Consider the following 26115-nt stretch of genomic DNA (forward strand, 5'->3'; position numbering starts at 1 on the left):
AGTTTCTAATTCATTCATTCATTCATTCATTATCAATACTGCTTATTTGCACTCAGGGTCGCAGGAGAGTCGGAGTCCAGTTATCGACAAACAACCAGTCACCCTTCTATTCACACGTCTAGACAATTTAGGGTCTTCCATGAATCTCCCGCATGTTTTTGGATTGTGGGAGAAACACAGAGAACCCGAAGGAGCCCCAGAACAGACACAGGGAAAAGATGGAGACTCCACATAGAAAGGCCTCCTGTTGGAATCAAACCAGGGACTGTCTTGCTTTCTTGCTTCTTGCTGCTAACCACTGTGGTAAATGTGCCATTACAAATTGTCAAAATTTTTCAGCACATTTTCGAGTGGATAAATATGTTGTAGCACTGCGTCCATCAGCTAATGCTTTACAGCTGAAGCGGGTGTTTGCGTTGCACTAAACTCTTATGTCCCTTTAAGCCATTCTACGATACTTGTATCGAAAGCTGCAAGCGGCGCATCAGTAAGGTATCTGTTGAGATTCCTTGGCATGTTTGTGGTCGAGTTCTGGACAAACGCTGAACTTATGAACGCCTACTTGCACCTGACCTGTTCAGGAATTCCTCAACGAGTGAGAAAAAGAGGCCTTTGTGGACTGCAGAGACGAAGAAAACGAGTACCAGTGTGTCATCTCAAAGATTTGACTGAAACCATACCACTAACATTATCCACTATGAGAGGGAGTCTTTAAGAAAATAGCAGCCTAAAGGTTTCCAAATGTATGAGTGTGTTTGAGAAATACCAAGATTGTCAAATATTATTTTGCCAAATAAGCAATGCAGATATGCATATTTCTGCCATTATTATATTATATTTTTGCGTCCCGTGCAATAACAACATGCAGTTTGCCAACAGGTAAAGTATGACAGAAACTCATTATTAGCGGTCTCTGGTAGTCATCGGTCTTCCCTTCAGAGCTGACAGCTAAAAAAACCCAGTTATGAATCTCATTAAACTGCTGGAATGCAGACTGTGGCTTCCGTTTAGATGTCATGCGCTGCGTTGCTAATTCAAAGAGCTGTCACTTCACCTGCATCTCAGCAAACTCAAGACTGCACTCTGCTCTACTCATATTAAAATTCAAATAATTCTTTTTCTTTGTTTGATAATAGGGTTGCACATTTCCATAACTGATCATGCAAACTACTGTCATAATCAAGGTAGTTGAAATATTCATTCATTCAGTCATTCATAATCTATACCACTCATCCTGCAGTCGCAGGGCTGCGGGGGCCTATTCCAGCTGGTGTTGGACGATAAGACAGGGTTCACCCTGGACTAATCACAGGGCCAAACATGGAGACATGCAACCTTTCACTCACTCATTCACATATGTGGGCAATCTGGAGACTCAAAGGAACCTCTGACAGGTTTTTGGACTGTGGAAGGAAATCCATGCAGACACTGGGAGTACATTGAGAATCCACACAGAACGGTCCCCCCGTTGGAATCCAACCAGAGACCTTCTTGCCGTGAGGTTGAAGCGCCAACCGCTGCACCACCGTGTCACGATGAGTTAACGATATGTGAATTAAATATGAACTAACCACTTGAAAATAACGATTTGCAAAGGGTGATTAGAGAGAGAATATCAACTTATTTTCTGAAAAGGATCGATGATTGAATTGCAATAAAACATCATTTGGTTGAAACTCCTTGAGAGTAATCTGATCTGAAGAAATACATTTTGGATTATTTCAATGGAGGACAATATAAATATAGCCGCTGGGCGTGTTCTTGAGTAACATGCATGGTTCTGTGATATGTAAGTGGCATGAGCTACAAGCTTGACTTTAAATCACGCAGACTGTATGTTTCCGTGACACCCAACTCCCGAACCCCTGTGCCTGTTGTGCTTTTAGGTTCTTAACCCTCATTTTATGTTAAGGGTCAATTTGACCCGTTTCACCCATTGACCCAATGGGTCAAATTGACCCTTAACATAATATGAGGGTTAATGAACAAATAGTTTGAATGCAATTGACAAATATGTGATGGTAGGTCGATGACCGTGGGCTGCTTTCCTTTTCAGTATTTAAATCCCTGGTTTGAAAAGGAAATCAAATCAATCCTTAAAAAAGCAACACCAAACATGGCTTTTAAGAATAAGTCTTTATGTTTTTTTTCCTCAATGTGAAACAAATGATTATCATACTACACAAATAGAAGCGGATACTGTGAGAGACAGAGACCATCTCTTAGAAATAAGTACAGAACATGAAAGTACATGTACGGGTTGTATACAACTGGAAATTATTGCTTGTTCTGCTACTTTTGTTTTTCGGTGTTCCTACGATACGAGACACAATATTCAAATTCCAACGGAAACGGTACAACAGTGACTAAGAGTTTTTCTGACCCTTTTAGTAGACAATTCCCAGAAATAAAACAGACATGTTGTGCACAACACAATGACAGTTCGTTTTTTTTTATCAAGCATCCTCAGAAATGATTATTGTTGCACATTTTTAAGTATTTTCTTTTTTCTCAATTACTACATTGCTGGGAGAAGCCATAACAAACCGCACACTGGGACTGGCCTCAGCAAGAAAAAGAAAAGAAAAAAAAAAAAAAAACACTTGGCATATGTACATAAATATACATTTTCATTACAACTGTGACCAAAATGCACCCAGTTTTAAACACCGTGACCACAGAGTATAAAGTTGTTTACAAGTCTTCCTCCCGCTCGGCCGTTTCCTCTTCATCACCACCGGTCGCGCCAGTTGGCTGCTTGTTACAGAAAGTGGCAGCGATAAAAACTGCACTCTGCCGACGAGGTGTTTTCTCAAAAAAAAAAAAAACGCTTCAACTTTCCAGGAGATGAGATGAATGTGTCTCGAGGGCAAACGCAAAAACAAAGATTTTGTTCTCAAGCTGTACTGCATGACAATATATATATATATATATATATGTATATATATATTTCTTTTTTTCTTCCCCACCCAATCAATCCTAAAAAAGGCCAAAACATTCCGAAGGCTCGCACTAGCAAAAAGGAAGTGGAGTTTTTCACTCACTGCAATACGCTGGTGAAAAGGCTAATCAGGTGTTCAGCATTGGATGAAAGAGACTCACAAGAAAGAAAATAACAAAAATAAAAACACAAACACTGTTACCTGTTTCAGTCAAGAAACACGACTAGGTGTGATAAACAAAAGAAAACAGCGATAATAAAGTGCTCATATGCAGACGGACTTGTCTTTTGTTTCCTACTACGTCCTACAGCAAAGAAGTCTTTTTGGACAGCACTTCCCCGCCAAATGTTTCGACCCATCAAGGACGTCTAAAAGCCCCGTTAGACCTCTACAGCATTCATTCATTCACTTTCTACACTGCTAATCCTGCAATCAAGGTTGCTGAGGGGCTGTGGGAGCCTATCCCTGCTGTCATTGGGCGAGAGGCGGGGTTCACCCTGAACCAATCACAGGTCCACATATAGCGACATTCAACCATTCACCCTGTCATTCACAAGTCCAGGTAATTTAGGGTCTCCAATGAAACATTTGGACTGTGGGAAGAACCCGGAGAACCTGAAGGAACCCCAAGCAGACACGGGGAGAATATGGACTCTCGAAAAAGAGAGGCACCCTCCCGTCGGGAGCCAACCAGTGGCCTTGTTGCTGTGGGGTCAAAGCGCTTACCACAGCGCCACTGTGCTGCCCGCCTTCCAAAGCACTGCTATATCTTATATTTTTAAAGGATTTGGTTAAATGAACTGATCCGATAGGGGACTGAAAGAAATGTGAAGCAAACATAAGGGGTGTTCATGCTCTGAACAACTTATTAACTTACAAGCAACACATTATAAAGTGCAGTTTGTGTTGCTGCTTTGAAAACGTCCCTTGACGTATTCCGGTGGAAAATTAACCTACACGCTGTAATTAAAGTATAAGAGAGTGTTTTGGTTGATATCTACCTAATTTTCCCTTTATTCTGCAAAATTACCTTTTGAGTAAACCCCCAAAAATCGAATATTCTGCTATATTACCGCTCGTATATTTACAGTTAGAAGCAGTGCAGGTATGCAGCAGGAGACGGTCGAGGCCCCTGGCATTGCTTGGAGATACTCAGTGCAAAATAAGCAGCAGTTGGTTTTGGAATAAGACCGGAAAGGTAGAAATGAAGGGGGGAATCTAACCAGACAACTAAAAGACAATGACATCGTTATTAGAGTTGGGCAAATGAAAAAAAAAAGCACCCCCCCACCAAAACCCCTTGAAATATAAATGAGTGGGATGAACTGTCTCTGATCCACTCAGTAGAAAATGGCAAATTCGCCGTCATAACCAAGACTGGACCGTTCCACTCCGCCTCCCCCCACTGCCCTGCCACTCCTAAGACATTACTTGAAAAGAGTCACGCCGTGTCCCCGTCACCACGAACAACACTGAAATTAAGACAAAAACACCTCAGCTCCTTGTGTACAGAAGTAACTAGGCATGCAAAGGAAGTGTCAGGGTATCAAATACAGCAGGAACACACATCTAATACTTCAGCAAAAAACAACACCTCTCCAAAAAAAAGGAACGAAAAGAGGACAAAAAGCCAAAACAAGCGGAAAGGAAACATCGTCAAACAGTCACCACAACTTTGTTAGTAACATATGGCGCTTCGTGCTGTGTGTGATGTTAAATATGTTCCTTTTTTTCTATATATCTGGTTAGTATTTGTGTTTCTGTATGCATTCTTTTTCTTTTTTTTTTCTTGTAAAACAGTATATACATGCAGACAAAAGCAGGAACATCACAAACTCAATCTCGATGCGAGCTGAAGCGACAAACCAGCCGATATGAAAATGAATGGAAAAAAGAAACTAATAGACAATTATATGTATATATATATATATTTATATATATCTATAGATGACCTGAAAACGTATTTAATTGTAAAAAAAAAAGTCTTTGCCTTGAGATGCACATCCTCAACTAAATTAATGTGAGACAGAGGAGGAGCTAACAAGCCAACTGATTGGTAAGATGCAGAAGCAATGAGAGCCGGGTGTGTGTGTGTGTGTGCATCTGTGTGCACGCGTGTGTGTGTGTGTGTGTGTGTGTGTGTGTGTGTGTGTGTGTGTGTGTGTGTGCAATGAGTGACAGGCACCGGCACGGGGACAGGTAATCCCACCCCTCTTGCTGAAAATGAGGGGGATTGGTGGGGTGGAGGCAGGCGCGCCCACCAGTCCCCCCACGCTGTCTGCAGGATGTGAATGAGCGTGTGTGTGATTCTCATCCGTCACCTTCAAGCCGCCTCATTCGATCGCCATGCTCCCCCACAAACACCGTCTCTAGCAATGTTTGTTGGTTTGTTTTTGCTTTTGTTGTTGAACTGAAATGAGGGGCATCGACGCTCTCCGTGAGTGCAGAGGCAAGAGAGAGGGCAGGTGTGTTGCAGGTTAGGGGGCGGTCGGGGGCCGCACTGGTGTAGGGGGGCGAGACCTCTCTAGTTGAAGACCTTGGAGGGCCCGTCGGGACGTCTGGTCTGGACGATTTGCTGCTTTGGCCGTACCGCCTCTTCCTCCTCGGTCTCGCTCTCACACACGTGGACGACAACGCTGGGGGTGGATTCTGTGCCGGCGTGGAGCTCATATTTCTCACCTGGATGACAAAGAAAGCAAATATAAGTGGAGTTTTGAATTATTCAGATGTGTTTTTCTTACTGTCAATGTGACGTAAAAAAATTGAGAAGCTGGTTTGAATATTAAAAAGCAGACATGCTTTTCCGACGCCCTTTCATCCCCGAAAGGGGATGAACGATGGTTCAAAAGTCGTCAGGCGTCTACGCTAAGAAAGGCATATGAATTGTCATTCATTATCTATATCGTCTGTCGTGCACTCAGGGTCGCAGGGGGCACTGGAGTCTATCACAGCTGTCTCTGGACGAGAGGCGGGATTCACCCTGGACCAGTGGCTCACGGTACAACGTATAGAGACATAAAACCCTTAACCCTCTAATACACGCATCATATAGAGACATGCAACCTCCATTCATTCTGGCCCCCTGTCAGAATCCAAGCAGGGACCATTTTGCTGTGAGGGGAAACTGCTAACCACTGAGCCACCGTGAACGCCCAATATGAAATTAATCAGCGAACTATAATTTACAGAAAGTGTGGCATTTTTTGCTCCCTAAATTAGTACTGCAGCCAAACGGCCGAAGATGTTGGAAGCAGAGGGCCCGCTGGCAAATTGGACATATTACCTTGCACTCCTACTGTATCCAAATGGATGTTTATTTGCTTTTTCTTTTTATCTTGCATTTAACTGATTGCTAAACCATGACATTATGCGATTTAGAGTCAAGATCTAACTTAAATGATCTCTTAGGAACAGCCCTGTCGCTTTTTCCCAGATGCAAAAACTTATCTGACTCAGACTGAAAATCCGACATGTTGGATTGTATCACAGTTTCCATGGCGATGAAACCGGACAGCTGGGAGCGAGGAGGAAATTGGTCTATAAGCTTTCACTGCGGTGCCAGGCAGCGAGATGGACGGAGAATAGAGTCCTGCTGTTACCGCGGGGAGTTGACAGAGGGAGTCAGCGCGCCGCGCTGCAGCCAGCCTTAATCTGATTCCAGCCGCAGGATGTGAGGCGAGAACAAAGCCATTTCCTGATTCATCATGTTGCTATCTCTACAGCACAATGTGTCAAAAGTGCTCCTTCTGATCTGGACAGTGTGTGTGTGTGTGTGTGTGTGTGTGTGTGTGTGTGTGTGTGTGTGTGCGCGGGTGTGAGGGTACGTCTGCGTTGTTTGTTAGAGTGGAAAATTTCAATGTTTTTTTTTTTTTTTTTGACAGTGAAATGGACAGCAAGAGAGCTCGAGCCAGGTCGGAAGAAATGTTTTGTAAGTTAACCGGCGCCGGGGCAGTCGTGGCGGGCGAAGGCCGCAGTTTTGTGCGCATTGGGGAGACAAATGTGATGTGACTTTTGGAACGAACAAATTTCTAGGGAAGGAGGTTACACGGAAAAAAATGAAATACTCTGTCCTTGTCTGCTTGCTCAGAGCATTGCTGGCATTTTAAAACTGACAGGAGGTGTAATAGAAAGAATGCCTTTCGAGTATCCGGAAAGAAAGTACTCAAGAGGGTCCAGTAGGGAGATATAAGTGACTTCAATAAGGGAACTAGATTTATTGTTGCAGTACTTGGGCCTTAAGTCCCCTTGACATTGACCAATCACTGCGATGTTTATTTTTTCAGGTTTTGACTCTGTGCGTCCTCTGAAAGAGTCTGGTTTTTTAAAAAATGCCATTCATATTGACTCGCGCGGACATTCACGTGCATGGTTGAACCGAGCACCGCGATGGAGCACTGACCCGGTCCCAGCTTGGCTACTGCACATAGCAGGTCGTAGTTGATGACCGGTGTAGCGTCCTCACTCTGGCTCCAGCCCACAGGTGGCGAAGCAGGCGGGGAGATCAGGAACTGTTTGACAGGTTGGGGAGGGGCCAGGTACGATTTGTCGATGTCCTCATCCCCGTTCTGGACCTGGGGAGAGAAGGGGGGGGCATGTGATGATTGTAAAAACTGCTATAATAACAAGAATACGGAGCAGTTACTAATAGATGGGTTAGTGGATTTGTCTCGGTCTGGACGCAGCTTCATGATTCAAAACACTTTTCTTCAGTGGACATTTGTGTAAACACATGCTTACCAGCACTTGGGCTGTAGAACATAACATTTTCAAAGCTGCCAATTCATGCCATCATGAGACACAGCGACAACGGCTTCATCGGTCACATTTCAATGTTCTCACCATCTACGTCTCACGGAAGAACCAGCGATCGCAGTGTGCAGTCTCTGCACCTTGGACAGCACCAGGCTATCGATGCTATTAGTTTAATACCAACAGCCTCGCTGCTAATCGACAAGCAGATCAGGCGATTTGTCGAACCATGTCCTCCGACGCATTACTGTCACTCACTTGGCTCAGTATCACTGAAATGCCAGTTGTTGGCGTCGGAAAAATTTCACAGCCGTCTGAGAAAATCTGATCAGTGCAGAACATCAAGCAATGGGAATCTAAGCTTTTAAGAACAAAGCTTTTCCTGCAGAGTAATATATAGGAGGCCGCTTTACATGATCATATATAATTCCGGCTTGTAAATTAGTCACAGGGAGGTTGTTAACACTCACAGCTTCAGTCCCTCAGTCTCTTTCGACAAACCTCTTCTCGCATTTGGATAAATGCCTTTAGCTGATAGCGGTTAATTGCCGTATTCAGAATACTTACTTTTGACAAGTACATGAGCTGCGAAACCCTTTATCCTATTACGGCAAACAACAGGAGCCGTGTCTGGTGACAACACTTGTGGTGAAGTATGCGGCAATTAGAAAAGTTACTATTCGGAAAAAGAAAAATAGATGTTGCTGCAGTGGAGAATTGGGAAACGGTGTCAAGGGGAAGTTTAACCTGTAATTTACCTCACGCAAGCTAAGGATTAGATTATATGTATAATTTCCACCATGTGACAATTTTCTCAGACATGCGGATTCTTTTGTTGAGGAATCAGCCAGGTGTAAAATTCCCTGGTTTTGGTTAGAGGACATATCTATTACCTTCCAGGAACTGCTCTCACCTGGGCAAAGTAGAGTTTGAGCTTCTTGCCGTTGAACTCGGACTCGTGGAGTTCGATGCGAGCGCGGGCGGCTGCCTCTGGGGTGCCGAAGTTGATCCGGACTCTGCGGAAGCTTTTGAACATTTGGAAGGTCGTGTGTTCATCGTAGATCCTGAACAGCGCCTCAAACCTCTCCTGCAGGGGGAGACCATAAGTAAGAAATGTACGCGTTTATCGAAACGATGAGAATTCAGGATTTACCAAAATGAATATTCTATTCACAGGACAGTGCGCAAGACCAGATGTTAGAGCAAGCATGTGTTTATTTTTGTTTGATGAATTACTCAATTCATTCATCATCTATATCCCTTCTCCTGCCTATCCCAGCTGTCATTGGTCAAGAAACGAGGTTCACCTTGGACCGGCCAATCACAGGGCCACATTTAGTGACACACAACCAATCACCCTCTTTTTCACATGTCATACAGAAACATACAAACATTTTAGGTCTCCAGTAGACCTTATCCTACTGAGTTTTTTGAATGGACTAATCACTTGATGAAGTTTCAATCATTCTATTGACAGAGTATTTTTAACAATTGAGAACAGTTCTCATTTGATTCTGTTTGCCTGTTTCGTAAAAAATAGCTGAAGTATAAACTCATCCTGTCTTATCACAGACAGGCTCCAATCTATTTGTGAATTTGTCTGAAAATTAAGATTCCTCACTTCCCGTCATATTCCAAAGATCATCTCTGATGCAGTCTGTCTTCTATCTCACCGCCTGATATCTGGAAACACAAAGTGATTGTGTTTGACTTTTCACGTGTCATACATTGTGTGTTGTCCACCCCAAAAAAAATATTCTACAGTTGTTGCTTTTTTTTTTTCATCCAAAACATTTTCCACCTCAGCTATGAATCTAATCAAACTGCTCTGAATGAGGGCAAAACATATGGGGAAAAGCTTTCTGGGTTGTTGTGATCACTTCTGGGTTTCCCAGCCAACACGCTCCTACCTTCGGCAGAAACGTAACCAAAGCAAAACGTAGTTTAGATGTATTAAAATGGAATATCGAATTAATATACTTCACAGATGAAATGAAAAACTGTCATTAGTTCCTATGTGATGCTTGATCATCTGAAAAAAACATGAGCAGCGTGTTCGTGGCAGCGGAGTGGCCGGGAGACACCGGTTATCTGTGAACTAAGCACACCGACACAAGTCCTCCCTCTGTATTACCTGGCAGTCCCGTGTCCCTAATCTTATTTGACAGCAGCAACAGAATTTAATCCCATGCATCATTCAGCGATGCCCAGCAAAAACTTTGTGTGTAATGGTAGTGTGGCTGGAAGTGAAAAAGAGGCTGCGGGAATGGGCGCCTTGCGTCTCGCCTGCAACTCACAACTGTAAAAGACCGTCACGAAATCCAGAAACTCTATTACCTGTGACTTTTTCCAGACTTTATCAATGGACATATGTACTGATCCTGCATTCAAACAAGAAACTGACATCTGATTCATCATTGCTTGTATGATTATGGGTTGTAAAAAGTCTTATTTAGATCTGAACATGAATCCTGTGATCCAGATCCAAACCAGGAATGCTGCCAGCACTAAGCTCCGATCCGTCCAAGGTTTCTCCCCGGTAAAAGGTAGTCTTTCCTCAACACTATGCTACAGACCTGTGCTTCACGGAAAATGTCATCAGACATCTGCGTTGTGATTTGCAGCGTTTTAAAATAAAATCTGACTTCACTCTAATGCAAAATGTAATTTTCTCAGTAATCTTTTTAAGCTACTTTGGTATCAAATCAATTGTGGTCTTGTAAGAAATCGTTACCGATCAAATCATGTAATGTAAACAAAAAAGTGAGCGGCTTTATCTTCATTCCCAGCAGGGACCCAGCTGGACATCAACTCCCTTTAAATGTTGATAATTGATTAAATATAGCGTCAATAACATGCAAGTGTTGTCCACATACATAGTTACCACTCCTCAACACGTGGATCAGGTTTACTAGAGGCAGGCATTTAGTAACTAACAAATGAGACAGTGAGGAGACTCTAAAATCCAGGCTGTGCTTTGCACCACTGTAGAGATTTCTCACCCCCCTGTCTGACACATGCAGAGTTGTTAATGATTCAGCAAGCCACGAATGCCAGTTCTGCAGCAGTGCGATGTACGCTGTGGTAAGACAATCTGTATTTTAACAAAATTAATATGTTTATTTCTAACACTCCCCCACCCCCCGTTTCCTTGTCAATTTAGTTCCCCTTCTTCCCCTTTAGTTCCAGTGCATCTGGCCTTTCCTTGCTGAATGCCTCCGAGACGGTTGGCTGGACTTCAGAACTGACTTCACCTTCAAGCTCCGTCATACCATTTTTAGACTGCTGTCCACTTAACCATACAAGGTATATCCTAAAGGAAAAATGAGGGGGGAAAAAGTGAATGTCTTGGCTCCGTGCAGAGCGAATAAGACAAAAAAAAGCCAAAAGAGTTTGAATAACTAAGATAGAGAAAAACGACAGACCCTCTGATTTATATCTCAACGTTTCACCAAATATCCTTGGTTGCTTGAATTGTGCTCAACACGAGAAGGTATCTAGACAGTCATTTGTTGATTCCTTCATTTATGGCGGAGCCAAATGTCATTGGGCGAGAAGGGTTAAGCCTTGACAAGTCGCCCGTTGGCCTCATAAAGAGACGTGCAACCATCCACTCTCACTCACACGTCTGTTAAAAAATTGTCGACAAATAGTGGATAGTAGCATAATTAGCAAGGCTTTGAATGGATACCTTGGACTGGTGGATCCTGAGCGATAGGCAGAGGCACATGCATACCCATTAGAATATACACATTTGTGAACACAGTTATTCTGGGGCCATTTAAATCCATCTCCAGCCACATTGAAGCACCAAGGCTAAAACAATTAGCTTGTTCTTACGGCTCGGTACTTGAAGTCGTTCGTCCGCAAACGCTCCTGATATGGGTTTGAATCCTGAGAACAACAACAAGGTGTTTGTTTGCCCTGCCGGCCTGAGTCCACTTAATCCCTAATTCAAGCCGTGAATTTTCCATGAGCCTTAGCCAGCTTCTATGACTTACACGTCAAGAAACCTCATGTGCTATAATTGATAAGGTTGTCTCTCACAAACTGGCGCACACACACTCACACAGGATATGTCCATGACCTAAATTGATGTTTTGGCACAAGTTGAGACACAAGAGAGATCAAGTTCCATAATAGCGTGCACTGTTTGATATTCACTATTTGACCTGAGCGCTGACAGCAGATTGGCAAGTAACAAGCGAGCGGGCCGATCACTAATTCACGGGGTCTTTATGAGTGAACATCCGTGGGGAATTAGCGAAGGAAAGAAGAGGAGAAACAAGGAAGAGGAGTATTGCGTTGCGGAAAAGTGGCCTGCTCATGTGCCATTGCAGTGTTACCCGCAGTTCTTCTTTTATTTACTGTGTGTGTGAGAAAAGGGTGTGTGTGAGGTGATTACTCTGTTTCTGCAGCGTGTGATAGCGCGCACACACACACACACACAGGTACACACACACACTAAACATCTACTACTCTCTGAGACAGACACAGGAAATTACTGAACACTATCCTCTAACTGAACCCTTTCTGACTGCTGTAACTGCACATTACATATATGCCAACACACACACACGCACACACAGACACACACACACACACACACACACACACACACACACACACACACACACACACACCACAATGCAGCACCTGCATCTCTTATGGTTGCAGTCAGTCAGAGCTGTCGGACAACAGCATGCTCCTCTTATTCATTCGTATCAAGTCAGCGAACATCATTGATTAAGCGTTTAGATGATACAGCTTAATGTCATCGGGTTACGGAAAAACAAACAAATAAAAAAAATGACAAAAATAGCAGTGAGGCTGAACTCATAGATGCTATTTAAGCAAGAAGAGAAAAGTGGACGTTTGGCTCGGGCTAGAGAAAGTCACAAGGACGAGGTGTTGAGCAGCACTTCTCAAATAGCAAACATCTTGACTTGATGAAACAGGCAAGCGCTCACATTATTGCTGACTGCATTTTTGTTCTGTCACCTTTACAAAACACCCAGAGAGCATCTCCTCAGGCCCAGCGCGCTTACTTAACCACAACGTGTCTCTTAAATACACCACGATTTTGCAACTGAGCGAACCTAGAGGAAGAATGAAAAAAAAGCAAATATGGACATTAAGCATTCTGTCTGGACTGAATAAAAGCGTACTAGCACATATAATAAACTGGGGTTGTGTAATACAGGTGAGAATGAATGTCACGACGCACACTAGCCCCCATTCGATACTGAGATGCAGTATTACATTTCATCTGATAGTCAACTAGCAAGGACAATTACATAACAGTCCAGGAGAAATGAACGCAATCATTGGGACCAGCGGTGACATGTTTAGAGTCATGCAACCATTCACCCTCTCATTCACACACCTGGACAAGGTAGGGCCTCCAATGAACCTAGTTCATGTTTTTGGACTGCGGGAAGAACCCGGAGAACCCGAGTAAAACCCACGCAGACATGGGGAGAACATTGAGACTCCATACAGAAACGGGAATTCAACCAGGGACCTTCTTGCTGTGAGGCAGAAGCGCTAACCGCTGCACAACCGTGCAGCCCTTCCAATACAATATCACATTGAAACCTGAGCTAATATTCATGTAATGAGAGCACAGAAAGAAATGATCTACTTCTGAGAGCTTGATTTGCTCCGGGGGTTCACGTGTAGTGATGGGAACAAGAGAGGACAGGTGGAGAGAGAAAGAGAGAGACAGAGAGAGAGAGCGGGAGAAAAAGAGGACAGAGGGCAGGTGAGCACAATATAAATTGAATGTGGTGAGATGTAAAGCTTGCCGGTGAATTGCAGCCACTCCAGCTGTGGCTGCAGGGCCATCATTCAGCAGATTGCCTCTTGGGTAATGAGGCAGTTATGTTCCTGACGGTAATGGAAAGGCTTTCATCACGGTGGCAACAGGACATGACTGCAAGCATGACTCACATTCGACGGCACGGGGAGGCGGCATGCGTCAGACAGAAGTCCGGACACGCCACCATCTGAACGTTCTGTGGGATGAGGAGCAGGTTTACAGGGGTGGGGGAGACGGGAACTCTGGTAGCGGTATGATGAACACCGGTGATGGAGGGATGCTACTGAAATTTAGGAGACGATGCTATACCTGGTATTTCAACCACACCACCCCCACAGACACACACACGCATCTTCCCTGTCAGTTGGAAACACTGATCTCACACCCTCCAGGTGATGTATCAGTCCAGTGCTGGAGGTGAGTGTGACAGAGGACTGTGACATAAGTTTTTCTTATGTAAACGCGGGGTTAAGTTTCTCCGGTCTGAAAGGAGCACCGACAACTGCAGCAGTAGGTGACAGTTCGTCCTGAGGCCTGAGCATCACAGAGGTGCACGGGTCTGATAACACGCATCCACAGAGATAGCAGGAAAGTCCACGCGTGCACGAAAATATCGGAGTATCTTCACAAACAGCCATGTACCCTAATTTGCACATGTTTTCATGATTTTTGGTACTTTTGGCTAAAAATGGAAGGATCAGCATGTTGCAAAAAAAAAAAAAAAGAATAAGGGTTATCCCCTTGCCCCCCACTGCCACCACCCTCCCCTTTTGGAAAACAGTTTTCCTCCGCAACATGTGCATGGATTTAACAGTCTAATCCAGACTCTCGTGCTTGAACGGGATTTGGGTGAAAACCAACAATCCAGGCCACGGAGCCTCGGGGTGAGTCCGGGACAGGGTTGCGGCAAAAATAGGTAATGTGATAATAATTAAAACATTTCTTCAGTGTATGTTCCATCATTTTTAACTACCGGCCTCCCAAAATCACTGAAAAAGACTGTGAGGATAATGGGGGGGGGGGGGGGGGGGGGGGGGGAGAGGATGGACAAAGAATCTCATACCTGCATCTGTTCCAGAACATTCTTGCTTATCACATCCCATATTTTCCCAAGACAGTTCCATAAAGCCTTGCCAACTTTCCATTGCATTTTTGTCTTGACGGAGCAATAACACAATGTGTATTTATGCTTAAAACAAGGGCAGATCCCAGGCTCTCAGATTAATACTGTCCAACATTACACCAATATCCCATTTATAGCACAGTTGCAAAATGTCCAGTATAAACTATATTTTGATAATAAACTGGGTTTGTTATTGTATTAAGCCTTTTAAATCCAAAATAGTGTGCTGGATAATAATGTGCTTATCCAAGTGATTTTTTTTTCCAACAAATTCCACAAATTTACAATTAAAATAAAGATTTCTTGAATAAAAAGAGGAACCTGTTAACCTTTAAAACCTGCAGAACTCATGGTTTAATTGCATTAAATTTGCAATTGGAATGACTTAATGGAAATTAGTAATAACTTAAAATAATGAAAAAAAAAATCAAGAAATGTTATGAACACTAGGACACAATCTAAAATCAGCATGACACTGTTTAGAGATAATCAATATTGGAACACATTACTACATATTTGAGAGGGAGGTTTATCACAACGGCACGGTGTAGTTGTATCTCTGCACCGAGCGCACACGAATAAATCCAGGTGATGGAGGAGCACAGGTTAGCAGGCTGTGCACCTCGCACTCGTGCAAAGGCATATATTAATAAAGCGAAGAGCAACGTGTGAGTGAGTTTCCAGCAAAAACACGAGGCGAACCACCTCAAGGGGTCATGCATTTGTTGTACGGTGATTTAGTGTCGAGATGACTTATTAAAGCAGGAGCAGACTCACAAACTGAAAAACACTTGCAAACATTAATGACATCAGTGTTTTGCTACCGGACTGTTTCTACTGCCAAAGTCAAAAATTTACATTAATTTGAATTTACATTTCTTGAGGGATGTCATGAAATAAAAGTAGGTCACAAATGGCAGTGACCGTCCTTGCCTCCGTCGATCAGGTGGCTGGGACTGCTTCTGTGGCCAGGAGGCGGAGGGGAGAAGGGTTCCCAAAACAGCCAAAACAAAAGGCACTCCTGATTGTTTGAATACTCATGCAAGTAAAGGTGGATTATAAAGTGTCTTTGCGGAAATTAAACTGTTTATAAGCTCTTGTGATTTTCATTCAAGTAAGAAGAGGGTATTGCATTACCACTTTCATTTCATTTATTTTATCAGAAAGCAGCCATTGAATGTGAATATTGAGTATGAGAATGGGTTACTTTGGTTAAAAACACTGGAAGGAGGTAGAGTTAAAAGTAAACTTCAATTAACAACAATAATAATAATCATAACTGAGTGCCAGAGTTGACCCTAAATTGTCCAGCCAAGGGAATGGGAGAGTGAATGGTTGTATGTCATTATATGAATTGTGGGTGAGAGGGCAAATGGTTGTCTCCATGGGCCCGTGAGTGTGCTTGAGTGTGCGTGTTTGCCACACCGTCCTGACACATACGCATTCGGTTGGACCAACCATCGATGTCAGCAGTGCGGCACATCCTCACTGCGACGATGCACTGAATAAGAAACTATGAATAGCAGTTTTGTGCGTTCTGTAGTGGCTGCATAAGCATTGTGAGCAGGGCAGGGGTTATTAGAGCAGGATCAATATCTCGAGCGGGGAGTGGGATCCGAACAGCCCGACGCCACGACACCGCGGCGTTGCTCTCTCGGGGACAGTCAATCCACAGCTGGAAGATTGAAATCAGTTTACAGCAAGCAGGAACACATAAATCCCATTATCGCCAATGTGGTCATTATGGTGTTTATTGTGGCGGGAGCTTTTCCTCGCGAGTGTCACTCAGACTTGGCCGGACACACGCATATTTGTGTTACATCGCACACTTAACGTGCAAGGATGTCCGCAGAGACTGCACACTTTCAGAGGATGCAGTAATCCAAAGAGTGACACAGCATTGCATAACGACACCCCCCACCTATCGCAAGCAGTAAGCAGAGCATATGGGCAGATGAGCTGCTTCTCTCAACTCCCTCTATTAGTTGCGTTTTTCTCAGGCGTTCTTCGGTTTCTATTTCACTGGTGGCATCAAGTCCTCCGCTAATCGTGCAGCTGGAGCCTAATGTGTATCCTATTTTAGTAAATGTATAACCAGGATAAATTGTATAACCAGGATAGCCTGTGTTCTTCGGGGAGCAAATGATTGTGAGGTACTTCACCTCGGGTTCAACCGTCACTCATGTACTTCAGTGTATACATCCGTTTCATTATCAAAAAGAAAATTCAGCACCTTGACCAATTCTGAATAAACCCCACCAAAGCAGGATTACGACAAGTATATTTATTCAATCCACTGGATCCTAAAGATAGGAATCTGAATTTATTTGTGAGCTCTCCTTATATCACATGATATCGTGGTTATAAGCAAATGCGAGAAAGTACTTGCTACTCCTGTTGTATCGAAGTGTCACTGAACTTTTTATTTATTGTGATTTAAACCAACAAACGCAAATTAATCAACATTACTTGCCTGCAGTGTCTTTCATTTTTCTATTTCACGATGATTTTATCCATTGCTGTTTTATCTGTATGTTGTGTTCATCCACTGTTCTCTATTGTGAAGTAACCTTGAGTTTTAAGAAAGATGCCTCTAAACAAAATTATTATTATATTAATAATGCCATTATTCTTATTATAACAATAGTGTTATCATTATCATCATTCACAACATTTCTATAATCCGCTTTATTAATCGTCTTATAAATTATCAATATATTTGATGTACTATAATCAATATTACAATTATATATTACAGATTATATATTATACATGTATATCAGTATTAATCTTCACCAGCAGAAATGATTTTTCTTGAAGACTCCTCACACATTATCTTGAACAAAAAATTCAGTTGTACACATTTATTAAAGAAGCTGTAATTTTACCACCTGTAATATTGAAATACATAAACCATCCACTAGTTGATGTATTTTTAGAAGCTGGCTTGAGGTTTTCCCGACTAATGGCCATCCTGGACGTGTTCTTTTGAGCAGCAACAATTCAGCGAGTGCACTTTACATATCAAGTTGTGTACGGCTGAAAATTGACATGGAATTTCTGACGGGAAATCAGCACAACACAGGATCCGTCATTATATGACACCTCATTCCCATCTTCTCCCCTTGCAGGTGAACTGAGGGGTTTCTTCATTTAACTGTGAGGCATGTTCTTCGCTTCTAATGGTATCACCCCATGGCCATGTCGTCTTGGACACGTGGTAACCAGACACCCGCCTGGGAGACTATCCTTTGTTTTACGTCACCCAAACGGACGCAGAACTAACCTTTTGCTGATACCTGAGCCCCAAGCTTCTCTTGGGTTTCAGGCCAACGTGAGCTGCCCATCTCAGCCTACCTAGTGCCCAGACTGTGGGGGGGGGGCACATCTGAGCCCACCGCTCTGACCCAAGATCGCTCAACCCTGCCAAAACGCGGATCTGGTTTCATAGAAGCAAAGAACATGACACCATCTCAATCCATCCTCTGCGCCCCCATTTCACCCCACCAACTGGTCAGGGTGGGAAGCAGCAACATCCCTGCTGGTCCTGGAATATTTGCCTTTTCAAAGGAACTTTGGCACAAAGCAAGGGCTCCAAAGATGTGTCAGAGGCTTTTCTCTAAATATGGAAAGACGTCAGAAAAACCATGTAAGGGACTCTTATTATTGTTAACAACAATCCCATCAATCCTATCAACAAACGCAGATAAGGACTCCACCAACAAGTCTTGGATGAACCTCGGAAAACCCAGTTTGTGGTCTGAATTTTGAAACGAGAGCTGGTCCTCCGTAAACAAAAACAATTGTCTCTTCCAATCCCTGATAACAGAATAATCAATAAACAGCCGTAGTCCACATCAAATTGGTCAATTCAAACCATTTTTCCTGGTCGATATACAGCCATGCTTAGTTGCTGGTTACTTAAAACAGCTATCAGTAAACAAAGGGGAATGATAATACTTTACAAAGCGTAGACGGATGTGAAGGAAAAGGCAGCGAGACATAATAAAAACATGACAGACATCAGCGAATTAAATGTAGTTTCCCCAAGCTATGAATAGACGATAAGTCACGAAAGCCCATGATTTCTGCGACACAAAGATGGACAGACAGACAGACGGACAGGTGGAACCGTTGCCAGGTGTCCTCTGCAAAGACTTGTTTATTTGTGTGTGTGTGTTTACTGACAAAGGTGTTAGTGGGTTTGAGAATCAGCTGACTCAATGTTGTGGTTGGACTGTGTGTGTGTGTGTTGGTACCACTACAGTTTTCTATGCGCCAGTGAGGGAAGGCTCGGGCAGTGGGTGGCTGCTTTTATGGATGGTTAATGCTTGTTTTACATTTGACATCAGTGTGAGCAGGACATGCGTTCCCAATAATAATAATAATAACAAAAATCTTTTCATTAAATGTCCGACTGATTCAAAAAGAACTTAACAAGAGAGTTGACAGGCTGATAAATTTTTAATGAATGTACTGTATGAGGCAGTGCAGCGGTTAGAGCCTTTGCCTCACAGCAAGATGGCCCCTGGTTGGATTCTGACAGAGGTGGCCTTTCTGTATGGAGTTTCCATGTTCTCCCACTATCTGCATGGGATTCTTCACACGGCCCAAAACACGCAGGAGACCCTTGATTTCCCAGACGTGTAAGTGACAGGGTGAATGGTTGCATGTCTCCATATGAGGCCCTGTGGTCGCTTCTCACCCAGTGGCTCTGCAACCCTGAATACAGGATAAGCAGTTTGGTGTACACGATATATTTATGCAGAAATGTAGAAGTTAATATACCCAAATGTGTATGTCTATCTTTCTTTATATACACATAGCTGTGTATTTGTATATAAAGAGAGACGAAATGGGTAAACATGATGTACAAGCAGATATATGTGTAGATTCAGTGTAAGTCAGTGTTGCGTCGCGTTCTCTCATACATTCACTGCCTGCCCTGCAAACACGCCATGACCTTCACCTTCTGTCCAGCGCTATCGTCTGATGATGCCAGTATGTCTTCCCAGGTAATGATTGCATCGTGGAAAACACACACACACACACACACACACACACACACGTCACATCTGCCCTGAACCTACACTAAAGTGCAAAACTATATATCTTTCATTTGATCCATTTGAACAAGATAAAACACTGCCGTTGTGATCACATGTGCCGGTCCTGCCCACGGCCTCTCTCCCTCTCCCTTGTTAGCATCGGCAGCATTAATGACCGGGCCCAGAGCCCAGACCCTCATGGTCGAAATCATCTCAACCTCGTGAAAACAAGAGCAGCGGAGCAATTCACAAACTCTCCTATGATAAAAGACCCAGCATTCACTTATGTTCCTGCGCAAACAAAGCAGTGATCCATATTCGCTCCAGCAAAGAAATTTTGAGACAAAGCCCCAGTCGGATTATTGCTCCTCGTCTCCAGGTTCAGGGATATGATTAAAAACAGGGGGCCTTAGAAGGGCTAGGATTTTTTTCGGTCGTGTGACGATGAAAAAACGAACGGGTAGGCCGAGAGGCGAGCTCCATCGGCCGTCGCTGCCTCACGTGCCTGGCTCTAATCTGCCCCCTACCCCGGCGCCCTCCATCACCGCGTGTGCCAGAACCGGATTAGCAGTGTTCCCGGTGCCATTCGAAAGGCAGCCGCCTGTCTGCTCTTTTAATTGTGAGCAGGCTTCCTCTTTCTCTGGGGCGAGTCTGGGAAAGGTTGGACGATAAGAGCTGCACTGAGTTGAGGGGTTAGGAGAAGACCGAGCTGCCTTATCCGGCGCTGTCAAGCCTTGTTGGTGGAAAGATGGCTTATCTGGGATCGCTTATTGGTTTTCATTAGCTGAAATAACAGTGGTTCCGTATGTTTTATATCACGTATAGCATGTAACAGGTCCGGCCCATCAGGAAAAACTATGTTTTATCCCGTCTAGTTGCTGTTCGTTCATTTGAAAGGGAAATTTGGGTCCAGTTCAGTGCGGTAAAAAAAAAAAAATCTTGTTAAGGATCGGGGAATGACATTTGAAAGTGAGGTGATAGTAGATACCCTGAGCATTGGATGGAATTCCAAATGTGCAGTTAGTGAAATATCGTGCAATAAAAGGGCTGAATGAAACAAGAAGGTTCTCCCTTTTTGGGGGTTGCTGAGAGAATCTAACTCCCTCCCCTTTGCTTTTTCTCCCAAATAAATTTCACATAAGAGCACACATTTCAGTTAGAATAAAGCATTTGTTCCACCCCATTCTTAAAAACAATCAAAAGGAGCTCCAAAATGAAGTTGAGATCTTTAAGTTTCTCAATGGAGACACCAAACTTTTGTCTTATGAGCCAAGACGTCTTTGTTGGTGGGCTTGCTTCTTGTTCAGCGAGTACCGTCTTACGTGGAGTAGAAGTTCCTGTAGTTTCTACATGCAGGTGACGCCTCCTGCACAGTCATAAAGGGGGGGGGGATTACCATATCCCACCAGCAGGATAAAGTGAAAGGTAAAGAAAAATAAAACTGCCGAGAAGCTGATCAACGTTCGAAACCGGCGTCTGCTGAGCATCATTGAGGAATCCGTTGTGCCTGAAAGGGTCACGCAGAAAAACAAACGAGTCTTTGTTCCTCTGCTTAGCCTGTAAGGACTCTAACAGCGTGCACGTTGGCCGGAGGTGGGCTCCCAGGGGCCTCAACAGCTCCAGGCTTTGCGACTAACAGGCAGCGGCAACCGATGATCTATGGGGGCGGGTCTATTGGGGTTGTTGATATAAAACTATCACCCAGGTGATGAGGACAGACATGCAGTTCATCGGAAAGTAGCATTGCCCCTCTCTCTCTCTCAACACACACACACACACACACACACTCACTTCTTCACATCGATTCTTCTTCTCATTTAACGTGGTGCACCTGCAATGCCGACGAGGGTAAGGGGGGTGCAGGTACGGGATGGGGGGGGGGGGGGGGGGGGGGGGTGAGGGTCTGTCCGCAAACTGCGTCTCACTCCGCGCTGCTCCTTGCATGTGCCTGGCACGGAATATTACAGGCATCCTGCGCATTATGTGACAATAACGTGCTGGAAGACGCACACACGCATACGACAAGAGAACTGGTGCATTGAGGGCGGCGTTTGCCCCATTCTTGCTTTGCCCCCCACCCACACACATTTCTGCAATATACCGAGCGTCAGACACCGCGCCGTGCACGCCGTTTTGCCATTGATAAAAAAAAAAAAAAACGTACGTTGTGCGACTGCATCCGGATGCGTGCTGCCGCCCCCCGCCCCCATCCCCATCCCCATCTCCGCAGGTCGTACCTGCATCTTGTCGGACGTAAAAACCTCCGTGTCCACTTCGCAGGCGATGATGGTCACCATCTCCAGCTTCATGTTTATCGATGGCATTCCCTTTCTCGGGCGGGAGGAAACAAAGACAAAAAAAAAAATGCTGGGGTGGTGAGAAGGTGTGTGGATGGTCGAGGGGGGTCTCCGATTCTCCGGTTCTCCAGATGAGGACGAGCCCTCCGCCAAACTTCAAGGATGGAGTCCGGCGGACGCGTCTGCGGAGCGGAGTTGCTGCAGGACTCCTCGGCGGTGCTCTGAGTGATGCTGCTGCAGCAGCCGCGCAAACTCTTCCAGCCCCCCTCCACCTCTCCCTCTCTCTCTCTCTCTCACACACACAAACACACACACACACGCACGCACAAACACACACACATTGACGTCATCACCATCCTCACGTTCGTCGCGTTTTACGCCACTCCGCTGTTCGGCGGGCCGTGCAGGGGCGTCCTGCAGAAACCCTGCGCCGGTTTATTCCGCCTTTCCACGGACTTTGTGTGTATTTTAAGTTCTTGTTGGAGAAAACGGGGGGGGGGGGGGGGGGGCGGGGTTTCTTTCTGCCCAACTGTGCATGACACATCGAGTGTCGGCGCTTCTGCATCCCAGAAGTGCTTGGATGTTTGCAGGCCAGGCCTCTGAGTGCCTGTGTCGGTGAAATGTGGGGCAGTGAGGTGAGTCAGGCAGCTGCTGAGTGGGTGAGTGGGTGAGTGGGTGAGCGAGTGAGTGTTTAAGCAGCATAAAAGGTCCCCAATAATGACAAACGTGTGATCCGGCCACAAAGCCAGAGGCATTATTCGGCACTCTCCATGCAGCATGGAGTTGTTGCTCATATGATAAGCTCACTTTTTTTTTTTGAATTGACCTGTGAATGACAGTGAATGGTTATTTGTCTCTATATGGTTGCTCTCTACAGAAGAGGGTTTGCTCCTACAAACGTTTAGTAAATCTCATAACAGCGAAAACAGCTTGACATGTCGCTATCACATTTTGAAAATCCCTTTATCATCTCATCCCATTAGACATCAGCATGTCATCAGAATCTGCGCATTAATGCTTGATTTTGGTCCGGCTGCTCTCGACCTTGGACCCGCTAATCAGTTCACCCCTCAGAGCGTCAAGAGAAGAGCTGTGACTCTCACAGCGGCTGCCTCAAAAGGCTTTTGACTTCAAGCTGGTTTTATGCTGGAAATCTTTGAATGCCACCGCAGCGACTTTGAACTTCAGCCTAATAAAGTGCGGCGTTTTGGAGGCATCGCAGAGGATCCTCTTGGGAACTGACCAGCAGGTTGAGAACATCTCTACTTTGACAAACTGGTATCGATTGAAGGGGCGACGTGGCGCAGGCGGTAGAGCGATCGTCCTTGGTTCGATTCCCGCCTCCTCTATTGTGTCTAAGTCTTGTTGAGCAAGACAGTGAATCCCTAACAGCTAGCCTTGCGCTGCTAGATGGCTGCCAACTGCTCATGGTTCATCTCTGATGGGTTAAATGCAGAGAGGAATTTCCTGCAAGGGATTAGTAAAGTATAATTTTAAAAAATGGCCTGGATTTGCAGCGGCGTCGCTCTTCTGATGATCCTGCTGTTCTACCGCGTGTCAGCTCCCTCGACCTTCTTCTTTTCCTGCGGGTTTCAGGGAACCATCTCCCTCCATCTAACTTCCCATCCATAAACCTCCTCTCCCCCCTTCTTTCCAAGTCCAAACCATCGCAGTCTGAGTTTATCTCCAGAAATCTAACATGTGCTGATGCAAGCAAAGTATCTGAACTTGGTAGATGCAAGATGCAAATGGTACCCATCGGACGTGATGTACTTTGCAAAAATGACAAATTCTTGGGGGCTAACCTTTGGAAAAACAAACAAACTAACCAGTCAAAGGTGTTGTAGCTTTGATAATTTTTTGAGATGTTGTCATTCATGAAACCTATTCATGTACATAACAAATTCACAGTTTGGATTGTCTTACTTCAGCTTAAATGGCTGGTTCAAACAATATCCTTGGCAACAGTGTAAGTATGGCTCCTCTCCATCGGTGCAAAATTGTATAACCGAGTCTCTCCGCTGTGCTGAGGCCGTTGCCGTCATATAAGCTGCTAATAGACAACTGACAAGCAATAAATAGATACTTCATTTGCCGTGCGGAGGTTAAGAAATGGTCGCACTGATGCGTTGTTAATCCCCTGATACAGAGTTAAAAAGGACATTTAAGTGAGCTGTACTGTCCTCTCAGTGATGGCTTGCTGATTGAAGATTAACCAGCTCTTTATCGCTCACAATGAAACAGCTGACGGTGCCGCCGTCGCTTTTTTACTTAATTGTGATGATACACTTCAGCTCAAGGCTGGATGAACAAAAACCCCGGTCCTTATGCCATTGCGTAACAACCCCAATATACTGCGTCTTCTTTCCATCACTCTCATAATTTCTCACTCCCTCTCTCCATTCCATAATAATAATTGCCAGGGAGGCTCCAAGACAGCTAAGTCCCCTATAAGCCGTAAATATTAAGGCTCCGGGCAGAGGGTGCTATTTATGTCTGTGTGTCAGGCATGGTCCACCCTGTGCAGACAGGGAGCATGAGTAAGATATGTGAGGGTGACTGACATTCTTCCAGCAGACACCAACAGCTCGCAGTCACCTGCTCAGTCTGGAAAAATCTGCCACCAAGCAGCACAGGCCAGACACAACAGTATGTTGGATGGACCACTGTCAGGATGTTCACCCAGGATATCTTTTTTTTCCCGCAGGTGAGTCAGGCCCACAGCAGTTATTATGAAAACGTAGCAAACTGCCCTTTAAGCACAGCCACTGTTTATGCGTCCTTATCAGGGTGGAACCATTGTGAGCACAAACCCAAACAGGAAGAAATGACTTGCAAAACCTTCTGACGTCAAGTCAATATCAACTCCTCTCTTATTGTTCTCTCCATGTCCCACTGCTTGGGTTCTCAAGTTTTCTCTCCATGTTCTTCCACCTGGGATTTCTCCATGTTCTCCTCCATTTGTTCTCCCCACGTTCTCCTGCCTGGGTCCTCTCTTTGTTCTCCATGTCCTTTTGCTATATGTTCTCCTGCCTGGCAACCACATCTCAAGACCTAACCATCAGAAGTGATGCAAACAGCAGAGGTTGTAACATCTAATCTTTTCACTGAAGCATCAACTTATGGAGCAGCAGCAGCAGCAGCGCCACTTGTCTTCTGTTTCTCCTGAAGGAAACAGTCTCCACCAATAAGACGCTTTCACACCTTGCATTTTAAAGCGTTTTACACACACACACACACACACACACACACACACACACACACACACTCGCAGATGGTGGCAGAGCTACCATGCCAGGTAGAACTGGGCCATCGGAAATGTTCAGTGTCTTGCAGACAGGAGGAGGCAGGAATCGAGCCCCAAACCTGGAAGGACAGATGCTCAACCAACTGAGAACCTGTTTTTAGTAAAAGTGAAACTACTGCTAAACAAATAGAGATGTTTGTTTGAGGACCAAAATTCAGATACGGCTTAAGCATTGTATGCCATTGCACCACATAACCTTCATAGCATGTTAATGTAATTTGCATGAAAAAAGACATTTAGTTTGTTTGTCATTGGTCGGGAGGAGTGAAAGAAATATCAATGATCGGTCTTTCATTGTTCTGGTTCTTCGTTGAAGAGTGACTTCAGTGAGCAGTCCAACTCGGGAGGGAATCTAGACTTGTTGATTTCATGTACACTTTACAGTTTCAGCTTTTCTTTCCATTCTCTCTGGTGTTTGGTCTCTTGCCTTTTTTACATCTTGCTTTTCTAATATGGCCATTATTCTTTAGTTCTGTTCTTCATAATGATCACAAAAATGTAGCAAAGGGTCAGCAGACCCTTTGCTACATTTTTGTTGCTTGGCATTTCCTTTTGTGGGAACAACTCTGCTTTTAGTCAGGGAGGCTTTTTAAGCCTTCCTGAAGGGCCGGAACCACATTTGGCCCAGAAATTGGTCCTCGACAAGAATAGGTATGATTTCAAAGTCTGGCACGAGGCTCATTAAACACAATCTTGGGAGCATTCGGGCAGCTTTCAAGTCATGTTGTTTACCCGAATCCAGTCAGTGTTCTTGAGAGGTTCCAAAGGTTGGGATCAATTATTTATGCCATGTTGTAAAAATTCTGTTTTCAAACGCTCCTGCAGCAT

General features: G+C 44.4%; 1 protein-coding gene across 2 annotated transcripts in view; it reads right to left on the bottom strand.

The window, feature by feature from the left end:
- Nucleotides 1-2121: 2121 nt before the first annotated feature.
- Nucleotides 2122-26115, bottom strand: part of rcan3 (regulator of calcineurin 3) — a 36637-nt gene continuing 12643 nt past the window's right edge. Inside the window, exons 1-4 of one of the 2 annotated variants that reach the window (XM_086154395.1) lie at nucleotides 21921-22276; nucleotides 8605-8778; nucleotides 7342-7513; nucleotides 2122-5621 (exon numbers count right to left, since the gene is read on the bottom strand). In XM_086154395.1, the coding sequence (XP_086010521.1) occupies nucleotides 5467-5621; nucleotides 7342-7513; nucleotides 8605-8778; nucleotides 21921-22007 (588 nt within the window). In that variant the 5' untranslated portion in view covers nucleotides 22008-22276 and the 3' untranslated portion in view covers nucleotides 2122-5466. Of the gene's footprint in view, nucleotides 5622-7341; nucleotides 7514-8604; nucleotides 8779-21920; nucleotides 22277-26115 lie in introns of those variants that run through there. The other variant, XM_086154389.1, reaches the window with a different exon arrangement.

Source organism: Fistularia commersonii, chromosome 1 (assembly GCF_037954325.1).
Source record: "Fistularia commersonii isolate RoL2024-O1a breed Wild chromosome 1, RoL_Fcom_v1.0, whole genome shotgun sequence".
Lineage (NCBI taxonomy): Eukaryota > Metazoa > Chordata > Actinopteri > Syngnathiformes > Fistulariidae > Fistularia > Fistularia commersonii.